Source organism: Mycotypha africana (genome assembly GCF_025528875.1).
Source record: "Mycotypha africana strain NRRL 2978 chromosome Unknown BDF20scaffold_4, whole genome shotgun sequence".
NCBI classification, from domain to species: domain Eukaryota; kingdom Fungi; phylum Mucoromycota; class Mucoromycetes; order Mucorales; family Mycotyphaceae; genus Mycotypha; species Mycotypha africana.
Window position 1 is genome coordinate 1,032,161 of NW_026515728.1, and position 25,222 is coordinate 1,057,382.

The 25,222-nt window shown below is 39.0% G+C and overlaps 11 protein-coding genes across 11 annotated transcripts; 8 read left to right on the top strand and 3 right to left on the bottom strand.

Annotated features, from left to right (window-relative positions):
- Positions 1-142: 142 nt before the first annotated feature.
- On the top strand, positions 143-6,290 carry BDF20DRAFT_912195 (uncharacterized protein; the record flags this gene model as incomplete). Its single annotated transcript, XM_053083924.1, has 19 exons — positions 143-579; positions 691-835; positions 935-1,201; positions 1,282-2,058; positions 2,122-2,217; positions 2,321-2,425; positions 2,519-2,662; positions 2,739-2,836; positions 2,932-3,016; positions 3,089-3,244; positions 3,334-3,479; positions 3,563-3,696; positions 3,785-3,841; positions 3,912-4,548; positions 4,622-4,760; positions 4,850-5,011; positions 5,107-5,931; positions 6,008-6,100; positions 6,183-6,290. The coding sequence occupies 19 exons, from the start codon at positions 143-145 to the stop codon at positions 6,288-6,290; spliced, it is 4,611 nt and encodes a 1,536-aa protein (XP_052937210.1).
- A 122-nt stretch (positions 6,291-6,412) lies between these two features.
- BDF20DRAFT_444540 (uncharacterized protein) lies at positions 6,413-8,241 on the bottom strand. The gene is made up of 9 exons (XM_053075463.1): positions 8,196-8,241; positions 7,879-8,127; positions 7,715-7,786; positions 7,481-7,647; positions 7,142-7,367; positions 7,054-7,061; positions 6,928-6,983; positions 6,766-6,862; positions 6,413-6,679 (listed from the first exon to the last, which is right to left on the bottom strand). Exons 2-9 carry the CDS (start codon positions 7,928-7,930, stop codon positions 6,572-6,574), a joined length of 786 nt encoding a protein of 261 aa, XP_052937211.1. The 5' UTR covers positions 7,931-8,127; positions 8,196-8,241; the 3' UTR covers positions 6,413-6,571.
- Positions 8,242-8,485: 244 nt separating this feature from the next.
- Positions 8,486-9,153, top strand: BDF20DRAFT_905689 (uncharacterized protein; the record flags this gene model as incomplete). The annotated part of the gene is made up of 2 exons (XM_053083193.1): positions 8,486-8,656; positions 8,719-9,153. 2 exons carry the CDS (start codon positions 8,486-8,488, stop codon positions 9,151-9,153), a joined length of 606 nt encoding a protein of 201 aa, XP_052937212.1.
- Positions 9,154-9,406: 253 nt separating this feature from the next.
- Positions 9,407-10,129, top strand: BDF20DRAFT_864451 (60S ribosomal protein L39). The gene is made up of 3 exons (XM_053080731.1): positions 9,407-9,433; positions 9,641-9,744; positions 9,819-10,129. Exons 1-3 carry the CDS (start codon positions 9,431-9,433, stop codon positions 9,865-9,867), a joined length of 156 nt encoding a protein of 51 aa, XP_052937213.1. The 5' UTR covers positions 9,407-9,430; the 3' UTR covers positions 9,868-10,129.
- Positions 10,130-11,973: 1,844 nt separating this feature from the next.
- On the top strand, positions 11,974-12,680 carry BDF20DRAFT_864461 (uncharacterized protein). The gene has a single exon (XM_053080732.1). It carries the CDS (start codon positions 12,148-12,150, stop codon positions 12,505-12,507), a length of 360 nt encoding a protein of 119 aa, XP_052937214.1. The 5' UTR covers positions 11,974-12,147; the 3' UTR covers positions 12,508-12,680.
- Positions 12,681-13,304: 624 nt separating this feature from the next.
- BDF20DRAFT_818623 (uncharacterized protein) lies at positions 13,305-14,921 on the top strand (the record flags this gene model as incomplete). Its single annotated transcript, XM_053077390.1, has 5 exons — positions 13,305-13,431; positions 13,570-13,665; positions 13,708-14,019; positions 14,059-14,155; positions 14,234-14,921. 5 exons carry the CDS (start codon positions 13,305-13,307, stop codon positions 14,919-14,921), a joined length of 1,320 nt encoding a protein of 439 aa, XP_052937215.1.
- A 31-nt stretch (positions 14,922-14,952) lies between these two features.
- On the bottom strand, positions 14,953-16,709 carry BDF20DRAFT_937333 (uncharacterized protein; the record flags this gene model as incomplete). Its single annotated transcript, XM_053084766.1, has 3 exons — positions 14,953-15,738; positions 15,831-16,202; positions 16,347-16,709. The coding sequence occupies 3 exons, from the start codon at positions 16,707-16,709 to the stop codon at positions 15,172-15,174; spliced, it is 1,302 nt and encodes a 433-aa protein (XP_052937216.1). The 3' UTR covers positions 14,953-15,171.
- A 584-nt stretch (positions 16,710-17,293) lies between these two features.
- BDF20DRAFT_986965 (uncharacterized protein) lies at positions 17,294-19,423 on the bottom strand. Its single transcript, XM_053085231.1, has 5 exons — positions 19,148-19,423; positions 18,696-18,783; positions 18,113-18,263; positions 17,969-18,071; positions 17,294-17,748 (listed from the first exon to the last, which is right to left on the bottom strand). Exons 1-5 carry the CDS (start codon positions 19,277-19,279, stop codon positions 17,650-17,652), a joined length of 573 nt encoding a protein of 190 aa, XP_052937217.1. The 5' UTR covers positions 19,280-19,423; the 3' UTR covers positions 17,294-17,649.
- A 1,384-nt stretch (positions 19,424-20,807) lies between these two features.
- Positions 20,808-23,439, top strand: BDF20DRAFT_864467 (kinase-like domain-containing protein). The gene is made up of 5 exons (XM_053080733.1): positions 20,808-21,034; positions 21,110-21,193; positions 21,259-22,484; positions 22,566-22,848; positions 23,001-23,439. Exons 1-5 carry the CDS (start codon positions 20,945-20,947, stop codon positions 23,169-23,171), a joined length of 1,854 nt encoding a protein of 617 aa, XP_052937218.1. The 5' UTR covers positions 20,808-20,944; the 3' UTR covers positions 23,172-23,439.
- On the top strand, positions 23,215-23,373 carry BDF20DRAFT_791228 (uncharacterized protein; the record flags this gene model as incomplete). Its single annotated transcript, XM_053076194.1, has 1 exon — positions 23,215-23,373. A coding segment is annotated over one exon (159 nt), but the record flags the coding sequence as incomplete, so codon positions are not given.
- A 9-nt stretch (positions 23,440-23,448) lies between the features above and the next one.
- On the top strand, positions 23,449-24,248 carry BDF20DRAFT_864471 (uncharacterized protein). The gene has a single exon (XM_053080734.1). It carries the CDS (start codon positions 23,485-23,487, stop codon positions 24,127-24,129), a length of 645 nt encoding a protein of 214 aa, XP_052937220.1. The 5' UTR covers positions 23,449-23,484; the 3' UTR covers positions 24,130-24,248.
- Positions 24,249-25,222: the final 974 nt, after the last annotated feature.

Genomic DNA, 25,222 nt, shown 5'->3' on the forward strand with positions numbered 1-25,222 from the left:
AGGTTGGCATGAAAAGCTGCTTTTGTGTGACTGTACCCAGAGAGGAGGCTGCTGTTCAATGAGATCAAATAAAACACGCAAACCACCCACCTTTTTTTCTATTTATCAAACAAAAGGCCATTGACACTCATCCATTCACGCCATGGCGAAAAAGAAGACAAAAAAAGTGGCCTCTCATCGCGGTGTTGCTACTGTATCGACGCCGTCCAAAAAACCATCCACAACGGACGAAAAAGTCGAGTCCACCACGTCAGTCACTCCAGCAGTGGTTGAAATAGAACAACCTCCAACAGCAGCTTCATCGACCATCGAGGAGCAACAGGACAAGCGCAGCCTTCTTCAAGAACAAAAGGATCCACTGCTGAACCTTGCCAAAAAGTATGAATCGCTCAACGATCATAAAGCGCAGCTCATGTTGGACCGTCTGACAAAGAACGATTCAGAACAAGCACTTTTAGAGGAACGCCCCGTCAAGAAATTTCGACTCTCTGCAGATATTGAAAAAACATTGCTTCCAATCGTCAATGCCAACACACAGCATGGACGGCTTGATGGTCAGTGCTCACTTTGCTATACTGTGTACAATGGCCAATGCTAAAGAAAACCATCCCCTCTTTTTTTTTTTTTTTTTCAAAAAAAACCAAAAAAAAACTCAGGCACAAAAACTTCATTTTTGACGTCCAATCATAGTGCAAGTCAACAAGCAAAGGAAAAAGGGATAGCTCAACTCGATGTCCTTTATAGAACGTTGCTAAAACTAGGCTTTGATGATTGCGATATAGTTGCTTCTTTCAGTGCCACTTTGGCCGATACCATAGAAGAACACCTCGATTGGGTAATTTATCATTGGTAACCATGAATAGATGGACAAGCTAATCATACGACGCCCTTCTTGGCTATTCTCTCTCTCTCTCTCTCTCTCTATGTGTCAAAGCTTTGTGTCCATGTACCTTATGAAAGAATGCCCGTTGGATTTTTTGACAAGTACTTTAAAGACGAAGAAGACGATGCATTGATATTAGTGCACAACGCGCAAAATGGCAACGAGGCAAGCACCCCGAGTCCATCCGCCATAACAACGACAAAAGAACAAGACATCAAGGTGACTTTACCCGAACGTCAGAGTAGCGACAGACAGGACAAAGCAGCAGCCATGTCTGATATCAAAGCACGTATTTTGCAAGCAGCACAAGACTACATGGTAAGAAAGAAAACGCTCGTCTCTAGGATAGCCTGAGCAAATCATCAGAAAATGGAATTCATTTTTTTTCTCCGCCCTAGGATGAAGAGGAAATCGACGTCAATGAACAATACGCGTCCTTGAAATTACAACTCTCAGTCATTGAAAAGCAATCGCCGAATAATCACAACGCTGGTAAAAAAGGGAAAAAGCCTAAAAAAACGACGACCGTAGAAGAAGAAGAAGAAGACCCTCCAAAGGTTCTCTCGGACGCTGAATGGGTCCGCGTGCAGAAGGATATCCGAAAGCTAAAGGACAAGATGGCCAGTCTGGAAGCGGATTGGGACTTTGACCCACAGAAAGCAATGGCCATCTATCACCAACACCTGGAAAAAATAGCCAATGAAAACCGTCAACGACAAATCGAAGCAAGAGCTTTATTGAAGAAGCAAAAGCAGGAAGAAGAAGCGAGAGAAGAGTTGAAAAAAGAAGCCTACGTCATCGTAGACCATGACACTCTCCATCACAACCACAGCCACGAGGAAGAGGACGAAGAAGGGCTCTTTGGAGGCTTACTGATGGGAGAAGAAGAGGAAGAAGCGGCTTTGACAACAAACCCACCGTCGATGGCCTGGAATATCATTGATCTCGATCTACCTACATCTTCCCCCCGTCGCTTACCCAAGGACGCCCTCCAAGAGCATTGTAGGAAACACCATCTTGGAAAGTCAACCTATACTTCCACGTTGAGAGGAACAAATATTTGGACTTCCGCCTTGATCCTCCATTCCGTCAATGACAGCACCGAACCTCTCTCGTTTGAGCTGCCAGAAGGGATGGCTGCTACCACTCAACCAACTGCTGAGCAGTTGATAGCCGTAAGTGAAAAAAAAAAAAAGTAGGGACTCGCTACAGGATCCTTCTATTGATTCCCTGGCCAGATATATGCTCTTTTCAAACTAGAACCCATGTCGTCTATCTACAAAATCTTTCCCGCTTGTTATCAAGACGTATGGTCAGCGTGGGCTGAAGAAAAGGTACAGTGGGTGGGAGCCGCCCCACCCACATTTAGTTATTTTTACACATGTTGTCGAGACGCTTGCCACTGAATGTCCACCACTCTATTTTCTTTCCCCTCAGCGATTGGCGGAAGAAGCACCACGCTTGGAAGCTGATAAACGCAGATTTGCTTTATTGACAGAGATCGTCGAGAAAGCTTATCATTCGATAAGCGAGGACACCGACGTAAGTATATCAAGCAAAAAAAAAAAAAAGACGCCATTTCTTTATTATCACCCATCGATGATCAAACACGTATTTCTTCCTGTCCTCGCTTAGAAAAAAGAGGCACTCTTATCTACAGAGGACCCAACTGTAAAACAAGAACATGCCATGACGCCAACCAAATCTGAAAAACAATTTGCTCAAGTGCGCGCCAACTTTAAAAGCCGTTTGGATAAAAAGGAATATCTCTCGATGAAGGTAAAACACCATGATTTTCCTATGTAAGTGAAAAGAATCCCAAATAGGATCAGGTTATTCACTTTTTCATCTTTAGGAGAAACGACAGACGCTTCCTATCTATGCTCAGAGAAACGAAATATTAGAGTTGGTGAGACACCACCAAGTCTTGATTCTGTCTGGCGAGACGGGTTGGTAAGCATTTTGTTGGAATCCAATCATAGTAGTCGTGAATGGCGGAAGGACTGACTTCAATGGTTCTTGCTTTATCCACCTTCTCCTCTTTTCAGTGGTAAGAGTACGCAAGTTCCTCAATTTCTGGCTGAAGATCTCTTGTTAGGAGCAGGAAAACCAGGAACGGTCATCTGTACACAGGTAATAAGGATGCTGAAACGAATCCTCCGCCAACCACCGTAGGCTAACACACACGTTAATGGAAACAATTAGCCGCGTCGTATTTCTGCCATGTCCATTGCTAACCGTGTCTCTTTGGAAATGGGTGACCGCCCGAGATCCACAGGCAGCCGAGATGCCATGGTCGGTTATCAAATTCGACTGGAAAGTAAAATGTCGGCAGAAAATGTTTTACTCTTTTGCACCACAGTAACGTCTTTGACTACCTCCCCCCCCCCACCCCATGCACCCTGTTGGAGAGAAAAGAACTAAACCCTCACTGTTTTTTCTCTTTCCAGGGAATCTTGCTACGTCGATTAGAAAGCGATACATACCTGAACGGCGTCACTCATGTGGTGGTAGACGAAGTTCATGAACGTACGCTGGAAAGTGATTTCTTATTAATTGTGCTGAAAAAGCTGATGGATGTTCGTCGCGACCTAAAGTAAGTAGTGAGAGCCTATGCCTGTTTCCCTTTCGCTCATATCGTGTGAAAACAAACCCTTCTTTGTGCCATTGCCTTTTTAGGGTCATCTTGATGAGCGCTACCGTCGAAGCATCCAGGTTTTCTCACTATTTTGGTGGTTGTCCTGTTATTTCTGTTCCTGGAAGGACATACCCTGTGCATGTACGCTATTTGGAGGATGTCATTGAGGAGACAGGTAATCCATCCATAGACGCCCCCCCCCTCTCCCGTGAAAGATACTGAGTGAAATGACAACTTGACTCTCTCTTCATTTCCTATGTTAGGCTACGTTCTCGAGGAGGATTCCCGTTTTGCATCAAGACGCAGTAAAATCAAAACAGGTAAACTTATCCTCTCAGCCTATCCATTGGAAGCTTCTTATTCACGAGTAGTGAAATTCATATATTCTAGTGGAAGGACATGTGTACGTTTCAGGAGGACATGGTACTTCCAAAAAGGTTCACTATGATATGTTTGAAGAAGACTCTGATGACGAAGATCCCTACGATCCCACAAGAATAGAGTCAAAACTCACCATCGACGCCAGTGCAGCAGATGTCGATGAAGAAGAAGAAGAAAAAGAAGAAGAAGGGACGCAGTATAGTAGACAGACACGAAAAACAATAAAACGAATGGATGATAAAAAGATCAATTATGATTTAATTCTTCAGCTTTTGGATTACATCTGTCACCGTAAAGGTACAGCACCCTCGGGCACGAACCAGGAAGAAGAACCAGACGGACACTACAAACCGACAACCAAGGCCAACATCCGTGATAAAGGCGCTATTCTTGTCTTCTTGCCTGGTATCAACGAAATTCGACAGCTTTATGATCTTGTATCCAGTCATCATGACTTTGGCGACCCCAAAAAATATTGGTTGATTGCTCTGCATTCTACCTTGTCTTCTGAGCACCAAGAAAAGGCCTTTGAGGTACCTCCCGATGGTATTCGTAAAATTGTATTCTCCACAAATATAGCAGAAACAGGTGTTACTATCAGCGATGTGACCATTGTCATTGATACCGGTATGGCGAGGGTTGTCAGGTACAGTCATTCCATGGACCCCTCTGTTTTGACATAATTTAACATGGCAAATGTCTCTTTCTCTTTATACCAGTTACGACGACAAGAAGAGAGTAAGCCGTTTACTTCAAAAGTATGTAGCGAAAGCAAATGCTCGTCAAAGACGCGGCCGTGCGGGTCGTGTTCAAGAGGGTATATGCTTTCACCTGTTTACTCAGGAAAGATTTACCATGGTAAATGTTGGCCTTTGTATTGAGGATAAAATAGCCTGACAAAAAAAAAAAAAAAACTACTAAAACCATTGCAAATTTCTCCGTACTAGATGCCTGATTATGAAACGCCTGAAATTCTTCGCTTACCCCTAGAAGAGCTTTGTTTGAGAATCAAGGTCTGTAAGCTCGGTAGTATTCGAGATGTACTTGGCGCAGCATTAGACGCACCTTCTGAAAAAATGATTAATAATGCCATCTTGACCTTGCAGGAGGTACATGAAAAAAAAAAAAAAAAAAAATAGAGAAAAAGAAAAAAGTGCATTCGTCGTTGTCTTAACGTGGGCGGCTTCTTTTTTTGCCTTATTAGGTCCAAGCATTAACAACGGATGGAAAAGAATCCTTAACGCCTTTAGGAGCACATTTATCTCATCTGCCAGTCGACGTTCATATTGGCAAAATGATACTCTTTGGTGCTATTTTCCGCTGCTTAGATCCTATTTTGACGATTGCTGCAGCTTTGAGCTTTAAAAGTCCATTCATCCGGCCCTTTGGCAAAGAAGATGAAGCAGATGCGGCGAGAGCTCGCTTCCAAGCTTATCAGTCAGACTTTTTAACCATTTACAAAGCATATACCATTTGGCGAGACTACATATACCAGTTACAAGAGGACAATGTATCGAAATCAAGCCTTCGAAGGAAATTGAGGGCCTTTTGTAAAGAAAACTTTTTGAGTGAGCAAAATTTGGAAATGATAGAAGATATGAAACGCCAGTATTTGGGACTTCTTGTCAGTATCGGATTCGTGAGAATGGGTCATCATGACCGTTTGAGGGACACTACCTATGACCTCAAACGCTCACGCATCCAGCTATGCGAGGTTCCACAGGCGTACGATGTCCATTCTTACTCTGTTCCGGTCGTCAACGCCGCATTAACAGCTGGTCTTTATCCTAAGCTAGCTGAATATTTGCGCCCATCCCAACAGTTTATGAATAAGTCGTTTGAGCTTCAAATTCATCCATCCTCTGTTCTCTTCCAAAAGCAACATACACTCTTGTCTGATTTTTTGGTCTACCATACTGTTGTTATGAACAAAACAGGAAACGCCGTAAAGGACAAGATTTTCATGTGGGAAACAGCATCTGTGGATGCAGTAGCCGTCATTCTATTATCCACGGATCTGCGCATCAAAGTAAGCAATAAAGAATATCCTTTCAGCGAAAACCAAAAGAATCGTAATTTAAAACAACATGATGTTCTATTTCTAGCACAAGCAACGCAGAATCGTTCTAGACGATTGGTTACAATTTGATTGCTTTGCAAGAACAGCAGTTCTTTTGAAATATTTACGAGCGGAATTGGTAAGCACGCACACACACATCTATAGATACATAGGTCAATACTAGCAGTGATGCTAATACAAACACTTTTTTCGGAAAAAAGAACAACTTGTTGGCAGAAAAAATGGTCCATCCGGATATGGATTTCACACATTACAATGAAGAAGTCATGCATGCTTTAGTGCAAACCCTCGAGTCTGGAGCATGTTGATCGTAAAAATACTTTTTTCGCCATAGCTTTTGCATAACCCTATTCTATATGTATTTGAAAGTGACATGACCTTAGCTAATATTGTATAAGGTGTAACAATTGAACTGCAGATTTTCATCAAGACTTTTTAGCCTGGATAATTTCACCAAGCCCAATGTGGTTCGTTTTCTTTATCAGAGAACAATCGCTTTTCATCAATTTTAAATAATTATTATATCATGCTATATTAAATAAGATACGCGCAAATACTTGAGAGAATGCGTGGCCGAAAAAAGCAAGTTTCACCTCCTTTGTTTGCCTTTATATCCACTGCAATTTGCACAGTACCATTTTCCTTTTGGAACCGTTTTCAAATTGACGCAAGCTAAATGAAACCATTCAATTTCGCACTACATGAGTAGAAAAGAACAGTCAATGACCGTATGTTTCTCGTAACGGTTCTGCATTCAGCACACAGTTCTTAACTTGATCTTACATCTGTGTTATCGCATGCAACCATTTCTCCGTACGATATTTGCTGACAATAGCAATACAGCGGTTCATTTGGATCCACTGGCATATCTGAATCAGAACTATTGGTCATCAAGGGGCGTGTTAGCATCCATTGGCGCCTCAAACGGGGTCTACATCACTTTACTTTTTCAGTTTGTTGTTGGTTCTTCTTGAAGGAATTGCTTTTATCGCTTTTCCTGTCTGATGATCATTGTTAATAATAGATAGCCTACCATTAGGTGATCTTTTCTTCTTTTGAATTGGTCTTTACCCTTTTCTCTACAGGAAGCCATGAGTAAATGAGGTTGGTCAAAACACGTAAAGTATAACAATCTACAAATTTAATTAAACCCCCTTACTTCTCGTCGACTGCTGCTGCTGCTGTTGTTGTTGCTGTTGCTTTTCGTTATTAAACATCGACAGACGTTTAGACATCTTCTCTTTTACCGAAAGTTGGGAATAATTACGTAAATGCTTCGACGTAGGGACCATGCCCGGTAAGGCAGTAATACGAGTGCTACCAATAGGTTGTAATTCTTCGTATTTCACTAGATCGGCATCCAAGCGATTGCAATGACGATCAATCTATTTCGCATAGTCAACCATCATAGTCGAACAGGAAAAAAGTCATAGAAAAGGCGCTGAATTTATAGACTACTACAGCCACTTGAACCGCCTAACAAGCTTTTTGTTCTTACCGCATCCGATGTCACTTTTGCTAGTGCCGCCTTTTCACTCCCTCTTTGTGCCGATTCTTCCAGCAATTTTATCAAATTTTTTAAATGAGTGAATCTGTCCTTCGCATCAAATTGCTCAATATTATCGATGAGGTCGATGGCAGCCTTAGCTGTTGACTTTGTTGCGTCTGTAGAAATTTCGTTTGAGTACTTTTTCCCGCTACAACTCTTTTATAAAGTCTTATTGCTAAAAACCTTGAGAATATCCATCCATTTCCTTTAATAGCGTAAAGCTCTTTTGTAGATCTAATTGGAGTGCCTCTACGACTATTCAGGCGATGCATAAACACGGAACAATGAATGCATGGTAAGTGTTACGTCTCCAATACAATAAAGATGATTTCGCTCATGTCTTTTACTGTCAAGGTAATCATCAATATAGATCAGGTTTTCTGCATTAGGTTTCGTCATTGTGAATAGCAGTGGTGCAAAGAGAAAATGAGAAAAGCACGAATAGTATTTTTGCGTTCCTGGATGAGAGGAACAAAAAAGAGAAAAAACGATTCGTTTATTCTTCGGATGGAATGTTTTACCGCGATCAAAAATAGGCAATCTGTGATTCTTAATGCAAAAAACCTTTTTGGATGTTTACATTCTTGATCCATCCACTATTTTAAGAAATAAAGGTATATATCAGGAGGTGTACATTTAGGTAAATTTGGCTCTTTGATTTTACTGCTTTAACAAGCTCTTCATCGTTGAATGCCTATGTGTTCAGGACGATCAGTTGCTGTGTAAAATGGTTGTGGTTGGCCCAAAAGTTCTGTGGCGCGTGTTTCACGTAAAATGAAAAATGAGGCGCATTAGCAAAAAAGAATCCAATGATTTGCTCAGCTCCACGAAGGGAAAGAGGCACATGAAAAGATTTGGTTTTCCCTTTCCAAAGCAACCGACTTTCTTTTTCCTATTGGGATTTTTGTTGATCTTTTTTTTTTTTTACTCTGCTAACTATTAACAGATAACTCAATGTCGAAAAGACTTAGTTTAGGCAGTCATTTTCTCAGTCATAAAAAAAGAGAAGATCTATCAGAACTATTTACAAGCTTTGATAAAGATCAAGATGGCAGATTATCACACAAGGAATTGGAAGCAATGCTACTCTCTGCAGGAGTAGATAACTTAGTAGTCACTGATATGGTAAGTTTACTGTTACATCCATACAGCGCTGTTGAAAGACTTTGCTCAACTCATGAGCTCAGATTCACGATGTTCAAAAAAGCGAATCAACAAACGGCGATAGTATAGGTTTCGAAGAATTTGTGCAACTTATGAGACCCACCTTAGCCAACCCTTATCGTCTTACAAAAAAGCAACAAGAACTGAAAGAAGCCTTCGATGCCTTTGATAAGGATGGTGACGGTGTCATTAATGTGCCTGAACTGAAGGCAATGATGGACAATTTAGGGGATAAAATTACTTTAGCTGAGACACAGGCGCTCATACGAGATGTGGACTTGGATAAAGATGGCGTTGTCAGCTTTGAAGAGTTCTGTATTATGATGGGGGTTGAACCAAAACACAACAGCAGTTTTACTATTAAAAGAAGCAGTTGGATTCGCAATAAGCAAACGAAAACATGTGAGCATCATCATAGTTCTTCCATCCGCAAATTCTTTTGCACACATAAAAAATAAATTACACCTACCAACGAACTGTTTTGAGCCTGCGTGATAAATGTAGAAGAGTTTTCCTTTTAATTTATTAGAAAAAAAAAGCCGGATAAATATTTCAGCGTCCATTCTTCACTCTCCGGACAGTTCCCGCAGAATCTTTTCGGACAGGGAACATTTCGGTATGCGAAAACGTAGGTCGTCAATTGATTCATTCTCACTTCTGAGGAGGGGTATATGGAAACAAGACAGGCAAAGAGCGAAAGTCCTTCCTATTTACGCATTATACTTGCTTGTCGAAATGGTAAAGATCAATACAATCATTAAAAGCCTAGAAGGATTGCACAGTATATCAGGATTACGTTAAAAAACGGATAAAGGATGGAACTGTGCAGTTTTGTTGGATGGATGGAATATACATTGATTGGGGGAAAAAAGCTTTCGAATATGCCGGCATTAAAGATCGTGTAGACTAATCAGCAACTTGACCTTTTGCAATTACTTTCTTTAGCCTTCCCAAAAGTCTTTCATCACCAAGGTTAAGCTTGGCAAGGCCAAGAAGCAAAATCGTCCTTTGCCTCACTGGTTCCGTCTTAAGTCTGATACCAAGATTCGGTAAGCTATACAAGTACATCAGGGACGAAGTTGACATATTTATTGAACACATTCTGTTTATATGAACGTTTTAGTTGGAACTCCAAGAGACGTAACTGGCGTCACACCAAGTTGAACATCTAAACTCATCACCTTGTTATGCATTCTTATGTTCAGCTTTTCAACACATTGTCGAACACTCACGTTTTCTACAGTAAATTGCTTTGATTTCTTCAATTGCATTTAATTTATTAATCGGTTGGAGGAAGTAATAAAGAATACAAGAGTTTCTTGTTTATTTCGTCAAGCAAAAAGCCAACAATAGCAACGTTTAAATTTTTGTCTACGATGGTATACCTTTGATTTTTTTTTTGAACATTTAAATCTGTACAAGACGTCGGCAAACGAGTCTTTGATGAAAAGGGGTTTGTACTATGAAAAATAATGAGGGCTTTTCATTGAAGGCAGTGACATACCTACATCAGTAGCATCAAACTGCTTAGAAAATGTTGTGGGTGACGGTGACGCTCTATTTACAAAGAGAATTTTTCAATCTATTGCTCTGTGCTTGGTTTAAGCAGTCAATATCAGTTTTAGTTGTTCTTTTTAACCGACTGTAACCCCACCCCATATCACGCTTACATTTCTACTTTTGCCTGTTGTATTACGGGCAAGATGTTTACCAATTGGTAAGGTAGTTGTTTCACAGGTAATGGATTCTATGCTGCTTGTCAAGGCTCGAGCAGTCAATCTTTAGTCATAGATCTTTGAACTTAAAATGGTGCAAATCATTTAATGATATGAATGCTGTGAGAGCTGTTAGCTAAGGAAAGGCTAATTTGTAAGACTTGAGATTGTAATGCTGCTAACGGTATATAACTTGTATTAAGCCTAACTGGAGCATCAATTCATCTACAGACGTATGAGGGTTGTTGTTCTGGGTATGTCGTTCAGTCTTTCGAATAAAACTTGAGCACGTCAAAGCGCTTTTGTCGATTTCCTTGAACCTTCTTTTCTTCCACACATTCATGGTCCTACTGTGAAGCCAGCCAACTATTTGAACCATAACAGACGTACATATGTAATAATGCTATGTCGTTGAACTTCCTCCTTAACAAGAAACTTTGCAGTTTCCGTTACTACGTTTGCCTTGGAAAACACTTCTCAAACAAAGAGAAATATACATGATACTAATAGAAACAGATGTACCTTAAAGCTACGGCTTCCCCGTTGTCAAATGGAATAAAATCGCCACAAAGCTCTCTAATGCTCGATAGATCCGAGAGTGGAGGCTAAAAATTATTTCCTGTGTTACGTTGTCTCAAGGTAGAACATAGTGATTTGAATCAAGAAAAACCTGTGGTTGAACGAGACTTTCTTTTTTTTTTTTTCTTTTTTTTTCTTCTGCTTGACAAGCGCGCAAAAGGCGTATGCCAACCAAATGCAGCAAAACAAAAGGACTTTTCTGTCTGCTAAATTACTTATTACGCCTGTCATCGTAGGCGTGAAGATATACTATATCAAGCACAAGTAATAAGTGTTTCCGAAAAATGGCAAACTCCTGACTTGGATCAAGAGTCCTTCCTGGACTGTCGATTCAACAAACAAAAGTAGAAGTTTTACAGCGCGTCAGCAGATTGTTACCCAACTGCTTTCAGTTGTAAAAGTTATATGAAATTGTTTCTTCTGCTTCCTTGTCGCCATCAAATTGCGTTTGTTCTTTTTTTATCTATTCTTTCAGTGGCTATGCACTTTGAAACTGAGTAGTAGGTTTTAAATGTTGGGTTTTTAAAGGTATTTAACAATAAAAAGAAGCTCAGAAAGGATGATGTTGCCCTATTGTTCGCTTTTGAATTTCCTCTCTTTTCCTGCTGTTTCTTTTCTCTTCTCTCACACTCGTTACTGATTTATTAACGCTTACCTCAACATCATTCACACTATTTCAGTAAAAGAATGGCATCTTGGGCTAGTTTTTTCAAATATCTGGCAGCGATCTTTACACTTTGTGCCCTTATATTACAATTCTTTACCTTATTAGGAAACACGTATAACGTGGCGTTCCTCAGAAATCTATATATTGCTCAGCTTACAAAAAACGAACAAGACTTTACAAACTTTAGTTTATGGTGAGTGAAGAATAGGAGGCTACGTTATCAACGCAATATTATGCGTTCATCTGACATTGTTTCGCTTTGAAATTTCTAGGAACGCCTGTCATGGTTTCAATGGCACAGTGACAGAGTGTACGTCTCCTAAAGGTGCTTTTGTTTGGAGTAAGTATACATTAAACATGGTCCTTTTTTTTTTTGACACAAGATGTAAAAGATATTGATGAACCATCTAAACGTGAATCTATCATAATGAACAGCACGAGCAGCAGGCCTTGATCAAAATATAGTAAATGGATACAGCAAATTCAACACGATGTTCGTTGTCAACTTCATTCTTTACTGGGTTAGTTTTGTTCTGACCTTATTTGCTTTCGTCTTTTCCGTCTGCACCCATTTCAATCGTATTACAGATTCTATCGCTTCTCTTGCTTCAGGCCTTGCTTTTCTTGTGTTGTTGGCTTGCTTCGTCATCTTGGCTATTTGTGCTTTTCAACTCGTGGATATTGCTATTAACTCTGTCGATGACTACTCTGGTAATGTTGGACCCTGTACCTGGATGACATTAGGTGCTTTATTAGGGCTATTACTCGCCACTATCTACTATGGTTTGGGTTGCTGGCTTCGTAGAAAGCGACAACCTGCCACTACCGATAATTATTATGACAAATACTAAAAGCGTACTTGAAAAAGCATATGAACAGTTACTTCTTCTTTCCGTAACAATGAATCTTCTACTTCGGTACTTGCACATATTATTAGATTCACCTCTTTATTCTATATCTTCTTCTAATATTTACGCGCATACAGTTGCGCATCGTTATATCTTTTTTTATACACATATTAATTTATTATTTTATTCTTTTTTTTTTTTTTTTTTTTTGATTCAATAAAACTCTACCCTATGTTTTTGAAGGCTCATTTTTTCAAACGAAACTGAAACATGAACCTTGTCTCCGTTGAGAATTCATGTGTAAAATACATTGCTTAGCAAAGTACAATAAATAATCTTGCTGATACTTTCCGATTCGACTCTATTCAGGACAGTCTATCAATTACCACCAGCGTTTCTTTTTACGTTCGGGTGGCTCTTTCTGCTATAAAAGCGCTAGTGCTCGTTTTGAATATGTTTAGCATTGACTGATTCATCTTTGCTGCTCAGATTTCTAATATTCAAATTTATACTTGACAGAGGCATACGCTAAATAAATCAAGATCTCCATTCATAATGAATATATTGTTTATTTTTCAGCTGATTTTTTGATATACTATTCACATATCTTTATCTATTTTGAATGCGCGTTAGGAAAACGGCTGAGTGCATCATCTTTTTAAGAGATTTGCATAAAATAGACTGTCCCAATCAAAATCAAATCATTAGCTTACAAGAAAGAGAAAAAAAAAAAAAAAAAAAACGGGTTCAAAAAATAGACAATGTACTCATATTTTACAGGGCTTTTATGTTACTAAATTATGGATTTAAATGAGACGAATGGTGGTACTATTGATTTGACACAGTTAAATGACCACGAACTTTTACAGCTGTTAGAAAGTGAGAACGATTTGACACCAGAGTTGCGAGAACTGTTAGAAGAATACCGTGCCGTTATATCCACAACGGCAACGACCGGTTCAGATGCAACTACCACCATGGCATTGCCTTCAGCGCCGTTGCTAGACAACGACGATTTACTGGCAGCAACTGAACCTTCGCCATCAGCCACCCATGGGACCGTAGCCAACGATCTTCCTTATGCTGTGGGAGAAAAATGCGCTATTCCTTTTCAGTATAAATCCTACACTGTCCTATTACCAGCTATCATTCTCGGCTACAGTAACAACAGTTCGAGTAATGACAACCACAGTCATCGATCAGACGACAACAGCTCGCAGCAGTATGCTCAAGTACTAATTTTGATACCCATCACTACGGAGACGATACCGTGTCCGAAGCAGCTTGAAAGAGGAACGAACGACTGCAATCATGGCGAACATTGTCCGTATCTTCACGATGGTTATACGGTACCTGCTGATTTTCTTTTGCCATTCGAAATACTTGAGCAAGAAAATATGTTGGAACAATTACAATATGGTAGAAAAGTATGGTGCAAAGAGGATCGAAACGAAACGACGGCTTGGCAGTTAGGAAAGATTATCGATCAGACGTACGGACCACGCTGGCGTGTTCGTTTATTAGACGACAACAATGATGATGATGAGGATGAAGACCGTAGTATGAGAAAGGTGAGAAAGCGTACCATTAGTGTGGACATAGAACATATTTTGCCCTTCAAAACACTGGAGGGAAACGACGAGAATGATATGTTGACTGAAGAGGAGGAATGGAGTGAGTCAGATTATACAGTATCTTCTGCTATGGAGGATCATAGTAGCAGCGACAGAGAAGATGACACAGAAGACCCTGCAATTTTCAAGACACCGACGATAGTAAGTGATGAGTTCGGTAGCTGGCAAGCTCATACCACTGGATTTGCTACAAAAATGATGGAAAAGATGGGTTATGTTGCAGGACAAGGTTTAGGCGCATCGGGAGAAGGGCGTGTTGAACCCATTCAAGCCAAACCCTACGGCAAAATAAGGTTCCTCAAAGGGGGAGATCAGAGTCGCCCTGGTTTGGGTCTAAACCATACTAAAGAGAACGAAGAGCGGGGAAAGGCGAAACGAAATAAGCAAAAGAAGGCTAAGCAGCAACAGGCAAAGGAAAAAGAAAAAGCAGAAGATGAAACTGACATGTTTACTTTCATGAACACGTTGTTGAAAGAGGACGAAACCAAAGCAGTCAAACCAAAGGCAGAAACAACAGCAGAACGAAAAGCGAAAACTCCAAAAGATGCAAGAGAGGCAAATCAAATGATAGCCAAAATAAGTTCGGATGTGGATAAAGCACAATATAACTATGTGCATGCGAATGAGGCCTACAGACGAAATAAAGGAACACCTTTCGAAACACAATTTCATACCAAATTAAAAGCTGCAACACAAACTTTGCAAGCATTAAAAAAGCAAAAGGCAGACTTAGAAAGACACGCTAAGGCGACAAAAGCCAAAAAAGATATGTATACATTCTAGAAACCAAAATTAACAAAAGTTTAATACATAATAAAAGTACAAATAAAAGGTGAAAAGGGACTATCTTTTTCACAAAATATTTCTAAGAATTAAAGAGAGTGAAGAGTATAAAAGCGAGAAGTATATATGAGTTGTTTAACGGATGCGTAGTATGCAATGTTCGCTTGTGACAATGATGGATGGGTTTATATATATATATGATACGTTAGAAGAGATCCTTGAGTGGAACGAAGAGAGGAGTCGAAGCATCTTATAATTCAACTTCTTCACCAGCAACGAAGACACGTTTCACTTGGATTTCACCAGTAGAGTCATCCAAGAAGACCAAATCAGCATCACCACCAACATTCAAAGTACCCTTTTGCTTATCAATACCTAACAAACGGGCAGGATGGAGAGTAGCAGCTTCGAGGGCTTCAACCAAGGGACAGTTGGTGAATTTTTGGAAGTTACGGATACATTCATCAATGGTGACAGTACTACCGGCCAAAGTTCTGGTACCCTTAAGATAGGCACCACCCTTTTCATCAACTTCAATTTCACAACCACCGAGAACATACTCACCCTTGGGAAGACCCATAGCGGAAAGGGTATCAGTGACAAGAACAGCACCACTGGGGTGAGAATAGTAGGCAATACGAACAGAGTTAGGATGAACGTGGACACCATCACAAATGATACCATAGAAAGGACGAGGATCAGGCTTGGTACGATCAGGTGAGGTTTGAGAAGGAGAAGGATGTCTGTTGGACTTTTCAGGGATGGGCAAATCAGCAGCACCGAGAATACCAATCAATCCAGGATCACGATGGTGGAACTATATTAAAAAAAAAAAAAAAAAATAGAAAATTAGAAAAAAAATTTAACCGCGCGGATTGAAATCATCTTGAAAAATTTGAGTGCACTTACAGCAGGCATAGCATTGAACAAGTGAGTGATATCATTAGCACCCTTAGTAACAGCCTTTTCGGCATCAGCAATACGGCAAGAAGAGTGACCCATGGAGACGGTAATACCACGTGCAACAAGGTCAGGAATGGCGTCGCAAACACCTTCAATTTCGGGAGCAAGGGTGATGATACTGACAGCTTCGCTACCCTTCTTAAGTTCGGGACCATAAGCTTCATCGAAATCCTTGATACCGTTCTTGGCAGTTCTTAAAACTTGAGGCTTGTGAGCACCCTTCTTCTGTTCAGAAATGAAAGGACCTTCAACATGGGCACCTAAAATTTCAGCACCACCCTTAGCAGAACCCTTACGACGGTTCAACAAAGGAAGAACCTATCATATGAGAAATGGAAAAAAAGAGACATAGTGTAAGTTAAAAAAAGAAAATTTCAACACATGCAACGCTATACTTTTCACCGGCACTACCCGTTCACTTCTATTCCTTTTCGCAGACTTTATTATTTATGATAAGCTTACCTTAGAATAGACAGCAGCGTCAGAGCTGACAACGGTGGGACAGAAAGCAGTACAACCATACTTTAAAAGACCCTTAGCAACCTTATCAATGTTGGCCTTCAAGACTTCCTCAGGTTCTTCATAATCGGCAAAGTCAATACCGTAAGCACCATTGATTTGAGTATCGATGAAACCAGGAACAACTAAAAGACCCTTGGCATCAATAATTTCATCGGCATCACGCATTTCATTGAAGAAAAGGTTTTGAGGATGAATAATCTTTCCGTTTTGGAACCATAAATAGGAATTCTCAACAATCTTGTGGTCGATCAAGAGTCTGGCATTGATGATCTTGTAAATCTTGTCACTAGCACTGGTAGCCATTTTGATAAAGTTGATAAATAGTAATCAATGAAGCAAAAGAAAGGAAAAAAAAAAGCAAAAAACGGGGTCCAGTGATGGAAAAACAGTTGCTCATTTTATATGTAACGCTGTAGGAAGAGGAAAAATGCGTGACCGGGACGGACTTTCTGAAACCTGCTATACGAAAACAACTCAAATATTCAGTTTTCTTAGATAAGCCAAGGGTCCTGCTTGTTGATTGGTAAGATATATTATGTAATTACATAACTGAAACCTGTCTAAGCATACCATTCAGGGTCCTCTATTTTCATTTCTTTAGGAAAAGGGTTTTCCGGGAAAAGTCGCCTATAAAAAACTTGCTTCCCAGCAATATTCCATTCGTCTAAATTTCGTCCCGTTTTTACAGCCTAGAAAAGAACGACTTTTTTTTCCCAATTTCCTATGACGAAGAGGAGGCGAAAAAAAAGGGTCCTACCCTGAACGGAATGCTTATGTCGGACAAAAAAGTAAATTATAAAAGCTTGATCCTCTTCTTCTGCTAGAGCATATGCATCTACGAAAGTGCATGCTTATGATATAATATCAGAATAAGAACCTCAGATGCTTCAATGAATCAGTAACATAATAATTATTAGTAGTGAAAGTGTATATTACCGTTTACCATGATGGAGCAGAAGAGACATTTGATTAGGCTTGCTCCGTCGACCTATTAGCTGTTCCATTTTAGCTCATTAACGTTTTCCCATCGTTCTTTACGTAAGAAACGAGTAAGGCAATTTAAGTTGGGTGTGTCGATTATTCAAGGACAAAGATCAAGTGTCGAGCATCGAATATATATGCCATGCTGTTTATAGTTTCCCTTTCTGTATCGCTTTTTCACCTTCTTTGCTAATATTCTAATGCTTTCCAACTTGTCAAAGTGATTTGTGAAGAGATAATCCAATTCTTTCAAAGACAAGGCTTATATATTGCATCGTTCAACAGGGATGCTATCTGCATTCAAGCAATCTGTTTCCAGATTTTGGTAAAGCTTTTTCCATCCCATGTACCAATGGATTATCTATTGTAAAATTACTCGAAAAGCTATTATTGCACGTCTACAATGACGAGTCATAGACGTTTTCGTTTGAGTCAGCCATATGTCATTTACGCTGTTTACTCTATAGCAATGAAGAGCAATGGATAGTCATAGGTCGAAGAATACATAGCAGGTTTATTAACGTCAGGAATTGATGGGATGACTACTATATTTAATGATTAATTGTTGACACAGTACTTACCATCAACTCATGTATTGCTCGACTTTCATGATGCTTATCTGAAAGCATTGCGCTGTGTTGCTTTCGACCCTTAACGAGAACATTTTGCAGCAGATCATCACCCCTCTTTTACAGCTTGATTAATCGTTTTCTCGTAGACCTTACGTAATTTTTCGGAGCCAAATGGAACCCGTCTCCGTCGCCATCATGAAACGTTTATCCATCTCAAAATCTGTCCAATGAGAATGGGATAAAAGTAGATCAATGTGTTTGCACTTCGATGTAAATAGGGGTCCTGTTAACTGAAAAGCCGTTGCTATTATGTTGTGATCAATTTGCACACTTGATTATGGATATACTCTTAATCAAATTTTCAGCATAAAAATTGCTCTACACCGTATTGTCATATGCATGGCTCAAACTACAATCACCAAAATCAAAAAGGCCAAGAGGATTTCTATTACTTGGAAAAACCTTGGTCTAAACCAAGCAGACGACATCGCTGAGTAAGAATTAGGGTAAAAACTTTTTTTTAATTGGCACACCTTTACAGAGAATTCGATGATATAACTAACAACTCATATTCCATAATCAGATACATCTGATATTATTTCCAATTTGTTGTAATCTATTTCTTTTATAAAGATAAGAGTCGGATTGACTAGAGGGATTATAACATAAAGGACTATCAACTAAGTTTTCTTTCATTTGCACAACTTTTCCAAGGTCGACCTCACAATATCATTACCATCTTGTATAACAATGATGCTTCGGCATGAAGAGCTACAATCAGAGAAAGGGCTTGTAATACTCATAACCCTAATGCATGTGGAAAACTAAATGTAGCTTATAAACTGACGAAATGCGGTTATTTTAAGGTTTGACGAGTTTATAGAACAAAGCGCTTTTAACTATACTAAGTCGATCTGTATAATGTGTATTTATTTGAGAGTATATCAGGGCTTAAATAAAACCATTATACGTACATCATTATTCGGAAACAGTAAGATGTGTATACATAATCGTCAATTAATGACTCGTTCTTTTATAACAATTCGATAATCTTCCTTTCTCTCATGCTATTGCATTCTACCAGAAGTTAATGTATGTTTATATGGAAAGTCTTGAACAATTCTCGCTGAATTTAAAAACGCGCGATCAAATCAACAATGGTTCACTCTCATTGTTGATGTACTGTACCAGTCGCATTTTGTGCGTGTGAGGATCATGCTGTGTGCTTTTACTGTCGCTGATGCTGTTCTGAATGGAAGGAAGTGGCAGTGTAATTTCCTCTAGCAGGTAATTGTCAAAATAATACATACTAGCAAGCATTAAAACACTTATTTAAAGATATGTCGTACTGTGATGTTAATCTATGATATGATGTCGTAGAGAAGCCATTCTCTATTACTTTTTAATCAGTAATAACGTTCTGGAGTGATTGATTTATGCGCACGCTTTAAAAGCCTTCCTATGCTGCTAACCCACCACTACCCGGATGATAATTACAGTCCTCAGAAAGAAAGACTTCCATTTGGGAAGCCATGCAGATCAAGGGGATTATAGGCCTCATTTTCTCAATTTTTTCCTAATGTTTAAATAGGTCAGGATATGTAAAATAGACTTGTGTTTGCTTTAAAGTTCCTGAATCGCTAGGAAGTTGCATTTCTTTCGCCAAGGTGGGAGAAAAAATGAAAATCATCAGCTTCGGTAAGATTTGTCTTGTAAACGTCGTATGAACGCTGAAGGAGCGGCTTCAATTTCAGGGGTAGCAGCAACATGGTCTTGTTATACAACTTTCAGCCCCCTCCCTTTCATGTCAGTTGGTGTATTTCAATGCCCTTTCAAGCAATGGGGAGCAGTATGGGCTCTCGTGAAGAGGATTTCAAGCAGATCACTTTGAAAATTCTATATATAAACGTTTGAAACAACCTTTCGAACATCTTGCAATTGTGATAAATGCTCCATTCAAAAACGGAAATTATAGCACAATATGTTGTATGATGATTCTACTATTTTCAAGCTTACACTAAACATGTAACGACTTTTTGAAAGAAAGATTATTGATAGTGTTTGTTTTAATGAGGGTCAATAATGAATTAGTAAAAAGGATACCCTTGTGGCAACAGACGGCATTACCTTTTATAGAAGGATAAACTGCTTCACTACTTATCATCACCCCTTCTGGTTCTAAGCTTTCAATAGCTCAAACAGAACCTTTTCTTATGCTAACAAGGATAGGCGAGAAAATGAAAGGTTGAAAAGATTCATTTGAGTGCGTGCCACGAATGAACAATGCTTTTTCGGGTTGCTGTATCATGGAGACAAGCGCCCGTTTGCAATTGGCAGAACATTGAGCTCATTCATACCAAAGTAGGTATTTTGTATAGCAATTAATGGCCGTCCTTGTGCCGTGAGAGATATTTATCTTACAGCTGGCACTTGATATAATGATGAATTTTAATACAACTCTTGCTCTCCCCCACTTAGGGAGTCGTTGGACTTTTCAAAGCAATAAATAGTAAACGTTAAACACCTGAAAAGGGAGAGGATGCCTTCAATTACAACGGTTGTAATAGCTGCTATACATCGTTGAAGGGGATTGCATAAGTTTGGTGATATTTATTAATAGAAGAGGAGTAGTGTCGACTGTTAAGGGAAGTCAAATATACAATATACATAACTAGTCATTTGAAGCTAAGCCAAAAGATAAATTAAAGCAGAAGAAGGAGATATGCCTGATCCATGAATGGATGGAATTCATGCAGATCAACATAAAGTTCGATAATATCGCTATTTATGGGCACTAGTCTTACTGCTACAATTTTCTTTGTTTTCATTACTTTAACGAAACCAATATCTCTTATTCCCCTTTCTAGTTTTCATCGAACGATTTTTTCCTTTGTCTTCATCACGAAATTGACAGAATAACAGCAGCTCTTTTCAAAAGAAAGCATTCTCTTTCAAAATTACAGTTACAACAATCCTTTCGTTAATATGCCGGAAAGAGGTGCCGTATCTGTTGAAGGGATTAGATTTGTAACAGTAGCTGAATCATTACTTACTATACAACACAACACCTTATCAGTATGTTACGAGGCAATAGCAATGGTTTGTCAATGAGATACACTTGTATTTACGCTTTGCACATTGTTATATTAGGTTTTTAATATTATTATAAAAAATTCCGGCTCAACTGTGTCTTTGATTAGATATCCTTCCGATCTTTTGGAATTTCATCAGAAGGTATATTTGATTACGTGATGACCAATATTGGTATTCACTGACTCAACCCTGGTATCTATAATTAGATTCGTAAGCATTACCCAAAAGTGAAAATTACATTTCCAAGCCTTAACAATCCTCCACGAAATCATCATCTCCAGCAGCAGCAGCAGCAGCAACAGCAACATAGACAATCCCAACCGCAACAACATCAATTTTCTTCATCTTCTTTATCAACATCAACTACTACAGGCAAAACAAAAAATCGTCGTTCTTTACGGGACTTTATCATTTTACCCTTTCATAAGAAAAAGAAAAGAACAAATGCTGACAAAGTAGAGAAATATCTTTTACAATGTTTCCAGCATCCTGTCGTAAGCCTCTCTTCCATATTAAGGGATTTTACGAGCGTTCAGCGTGATGAAGATGCCATTCTAACGTCTTACTATACCTCTACAACCTTGACGCCTACCATAAACAATAATAGCAGTGACCATCAGCAGCAGCCATCGTCACAAAACAATAAGAACTCACATGAAGAGTCATCCGGCAGTCTTCACAACAATAGTCAATTGAGTCATATCGTTATGACTTCTCACGAACAAGAGAAGGAGAAGGAAACAAAACCACAACAACAAATGACCACGACTTCTACAGCTGCTTCTACCATTCCGCAACATCAACTCAATTCACCATCGTCGTCGACATCATCATTATCAGTATTACTACAAGACAAGCAATATGATCAACGGTCACATAGTGCTGCTGTCACCACTGTTACTGTAAACAATGAGATACAGCGGCTTACAGATACTGCAATCAAGACTACAACAACAACAGCAGCAACAACAGATTCAGCATCCATACCATTAGGTTTGGAAGATTTAGACCTTATCCGCGTATTAGGAAAAGGCTGTATGGGAAAGGTTTTCCTGGCAAGATCAAAAAAAAAGAATAACCGACAACTTTACGCTCTCAAATGTATTAAAAAGAAATGGGTCATACAACAAAACGAAGTGACGCATACAAAGGCAGAGAGAGATATTCTGCTTCTTTTAAAGAAGCAGCAACAACAGCACAGCAGTAGCAGTAGTAGTCATGGTGGCAGCACCAGTAATAGTTTCTTTGCTCAGCTCAATCAACTTTTTCAAACTTCTTCCTGTCTATTTTTCCTCTTGGATTATTATCCTGGTGGTGACCTAGCAACTCAATTATCTATTTTCTCCTGTTTCAGTGCAGATCGAGCAAGATTTTATGCAGCCGAAATTATACAAGGCTTACAGATTTTACATCAAAATAACATTATTTACAGGTAATATGCACTAAGCAAGCTTAATGGAATCCTATGAACTGGATGGTAACAGCTGATTTGGTTTTTATTTTTATTTTTCAGGGACCTGAAACCGGAAAACGTGCTGATTGGACGAGATGGACATATTGTTTTAACTGATTTTGGCTTATCTAAACTCTTCGCAGGAAAACAGGAACAAGCAGTAACAGCATTGGACGACAAAGATGAGTTGTACTACTGTTGTGATGCAGAGGAACTTACTACTCGTACATTCTGTGGTACAGCGGAATATCTAGCACCCGAAGTGCTGATTGGCGAACCTTATACTTTTGTAGTTGATTTTTGGAGTCTAGGGACTTTACTTTATGAAATGTTGGCAGGAACAGTAAGTAGATGAATCTTCAATTCTTATGATGTGTGCTAGAGCTCCAATCGAGACGATTGATATTCCGTGAAAAAGGGCGAGGAGAATGAGAAAAGCAAGAAGGGAAAGCTTTCGATTTTTAACCGATTTATTTTTGATTCACATGTCGATAGACACCTTTTTGGGCAGAGAAGCATATGGACATGTATAGAAGGGTTCTTGAAGAACCTTTGACATTCCCACCCAACTTTGACCGTATTACTAGAATCTTTTTAGCTGGAGTAAAGTATATTCAATTTCGCTACGCAATAGTAACCACTCGTATCATTGGAATCGGGCACTAACTGTAAATTACTGATACAGCTTTTAGAAAAAGAACCCATTGAAAGATTAGGCTGGGGAGAGCATGGAATTGATGATATCAAGTCAGACCCTTATTTTGATACTATTGATTGGAATATGGTTCAGCAGCGGCAATTGACACCGCCTTATACGCCAACGATTACTTCAGAGGAGGATGTATCAAATTTTGATGAATCATTTACTTCAATGCCCACACGTATCAGTCGGTCATCTTCGGTTCATTATTCTACTCCTGCTATTCCAAATCCTAGCGCAGAGGAAGAAGACCCTTTTAGAGAATTTTCATTTTGTTCTATGGACAATAGTAAAGGAAATCAAGAGCTTACTAATTACTCTCAAACTGCCACAGTTACCTTAACACATATAAATGACAGCAAACCCACCACGCTTACTCAGCCGAACCCTCCAACACCTGTGGAGAATACTATGCCCTCTAATTTTACACTTGGTATTCTTACCAATACCAATAATGAAACATCAAGTGATAATAATCCAAGAAAACGCCATAACAGCCCATCAACAATAAGACCTACCCTAAATTATGACGATGGTACACGTGCAATAAAGAGGAGACAGACAGATCAAAATCTCAACAGTCTCTATATTAATAGCTCCAATAAGCAGCAGCAGCTACCATGTATACTTAAACATTCATCCGATTCGATATCAACTTACTCAATCTCATCTAAATCCAACTCACTTGCAGTAGTCGACGTAGTGGGAATGACAGCTACTGCTTCAAATTCGACGTTAATGGCCACCGGTGGGAGGTTCAGCATGACCATCATGGAAGATAACGCGGATGAAGACAATGATGACATAGATAGCAACTCCAACATACCACAACAGCATATCTCAAGCGCCAATCAGCAATATATTGACAATGCAACAACGCCTAATGCTATTGTTCCTACTTCACCTTATTATTCTTACTTTTAAAGTTTTTATATGTGTATTCACAGTAATATCAGCTCATCAGTAGTACCATTCGCTTTCAAAAATTATAGAGTTGAACATTTTCTATGAAACAGTACATTCTTTACACCAAGCTAGTGACATTTTTTAGATTACTTTTTTTTTTTTAACTGTTATACACGTATATGTCAACATCATCATCAAACCAAAAGTAACTTATTACTACTTTTCCCACACCCACACCCCTTCAATTATGGGCTAATACAGAATAAAATTATCTTCTCCCTTCACAGATTTAATCTGACCATGTCTTTATTTACCTGCACTTTAACATGAACAGTTCGCAAACGTTACTCACCTGTCGAAGCATGTGCTATGAATTCTACTTGTCAAAGAATCAGTTCTAACGTCAAATTCTTTTGACATAGTACACCATTGATCGTGTGGATAGCAAAGGAGTCGAACCCCTCTAAAGTCCGCACAAGCATCACAGATAATAATCATACAATATTAGATCAAACCTTGAAACAAACTAATTCTATAGCATCATATAATGTTGAAACAGACTAGCTTGACATTCTACAAGGTTTGTTTCCAAAGATAGAGTTGTAATAATCAAAGCAAATATTGTTTTTTATCGTTGAAATAACACCTTTCGCTTTATGCTTAAGCTTTTGATTGCCACACAATGTTCACGTTAGCTAAAGATGTATATGCTTAAAAGAAACAAACTCTTTCTTCGGCCTTTCTGTCAACAAGGTTTATAACAAACATAGCTTCTAACTAACGTGACGACTATGACATGACACACTGACGACTTGCCACACTCTGAACCCTTCTCAAAGTAGAATAGTAAAACTGAACCAAGCACTTGAAACTGTATCTGATCTGAAATTAAAGGGTATAATAGGACGAAAGAAGAAAGTTAATCTATGGTGTAACAGATATACATACACAAGATTATATACACACACAAACGCACGAAAACACGCATAACAAAAAGTTAGCATAGTAATCTTCTTTATAACCTTTATTTCAGATCATATGCTACAATCATGTTAGAATCGATCTACCAACAAACAAAACCTTCTATTCAACCTAGACAAAAGTTACTGTA

What these genes read in the sequence shown, in the direction of transcription:
- BDF20DRAFT_444540 (XM_053075463.1), bottom strand. Translation starts at nt 7,930, where the DNA reads ATGACGAAACCTAATGCAGAAAACCTGATCTATATTGATGATTACCTT. An exon ending in AATGGATGGATATTCTCAAG is followed by an intron (nt 7,648 to 7,714) that starts GTTTTTAGCAAT and finishes AAATTTCTACAG; the next exon opens with ACGCAACAAAGTCAACAGCT. An exon ending in CAAAAGTGACATCGGATGCG is followed by an intron (nt 7,368 to 7,480) that starts GTAAGAACAAAA and finishes TATGCGAAATAG; the next exon opens with ATTGATCGTCATTGCAATCG.
- BDF20DRAFT_864451 (XM_053080731.1), top strand. An exon ending in AAGTCTGATACCAAGATTCG is followed by an intron (nt 9,745 to 9,818) that starts GTAAGCTATACA and finishes TGAACGTTTTAG; the next exon opens with TTGGAACTCCAAGAGACGTA.
- BDF20DRAFT_864461 (XM_053080732.1), top strand. Translation starts at nt 12,148, where the DNA reads ATGTTCGTTGTCAACTTCATTCTTTACTGGGTTAGTTTTGTTCTGACC.
- BDF20DRAFT_986965 (XM_053085231.1), bottom strand. Translation starts at nt 19,279, where the DNA reads ATGCTTGCTAGTATGTATTATTTTGACAATTACCTGCTAGAGGAAATT. An exon ending in CATCATTGTTATACAAGATG is followed by an intron (nt 18,264 to 18,695) that starts GTAATGATATTG and finishes ACAACATAATAG; the next exon opens with CAACGGCTTTTCAGTTAACA. An exon ending in GAGCAATACATGAGTTGATG is followed by an intron (nt 17,749 to 17,968) that starts GTAAGTACTGTG and finishes ATTTTACAATAG; the next exon opens with ATAATCCATTGGTACATGGG.
- BDF20DRAFT_864467 (XM_053080733.1), top strand. Translation starts at nt 20,945, where the DNA reads ATGCCGGAAAGAGGTGCCGTATCTGTTGAAGGGATTAGATTTGTAACA. An exon ending in TACAACACAACACCTTATCA is followed by an intron (nt 21,035 to 21,109) that starts GTATGTTACGAG and finishes TTGTTATATTAG; the next exon opens with GTTTTTAATATTATTATAAA. An exon ending in ATGAAATGTTGGCAGGAACA is followed by an intron (nt 22,849 to 23,000) that starts GTAAGTAGATGA and finishes ACATGTCGATAG; the next exon opens with ACACCTTTTTGGGCAGAGAA.
- BDF20DRAFT_864471 (XM_053080734.1), top strand. Translation starts at nt 23,485, where the DNA reads ATGGACAATAGTAAAGGAAATCAAGAGCTTACTAATTACTCTCAAACT.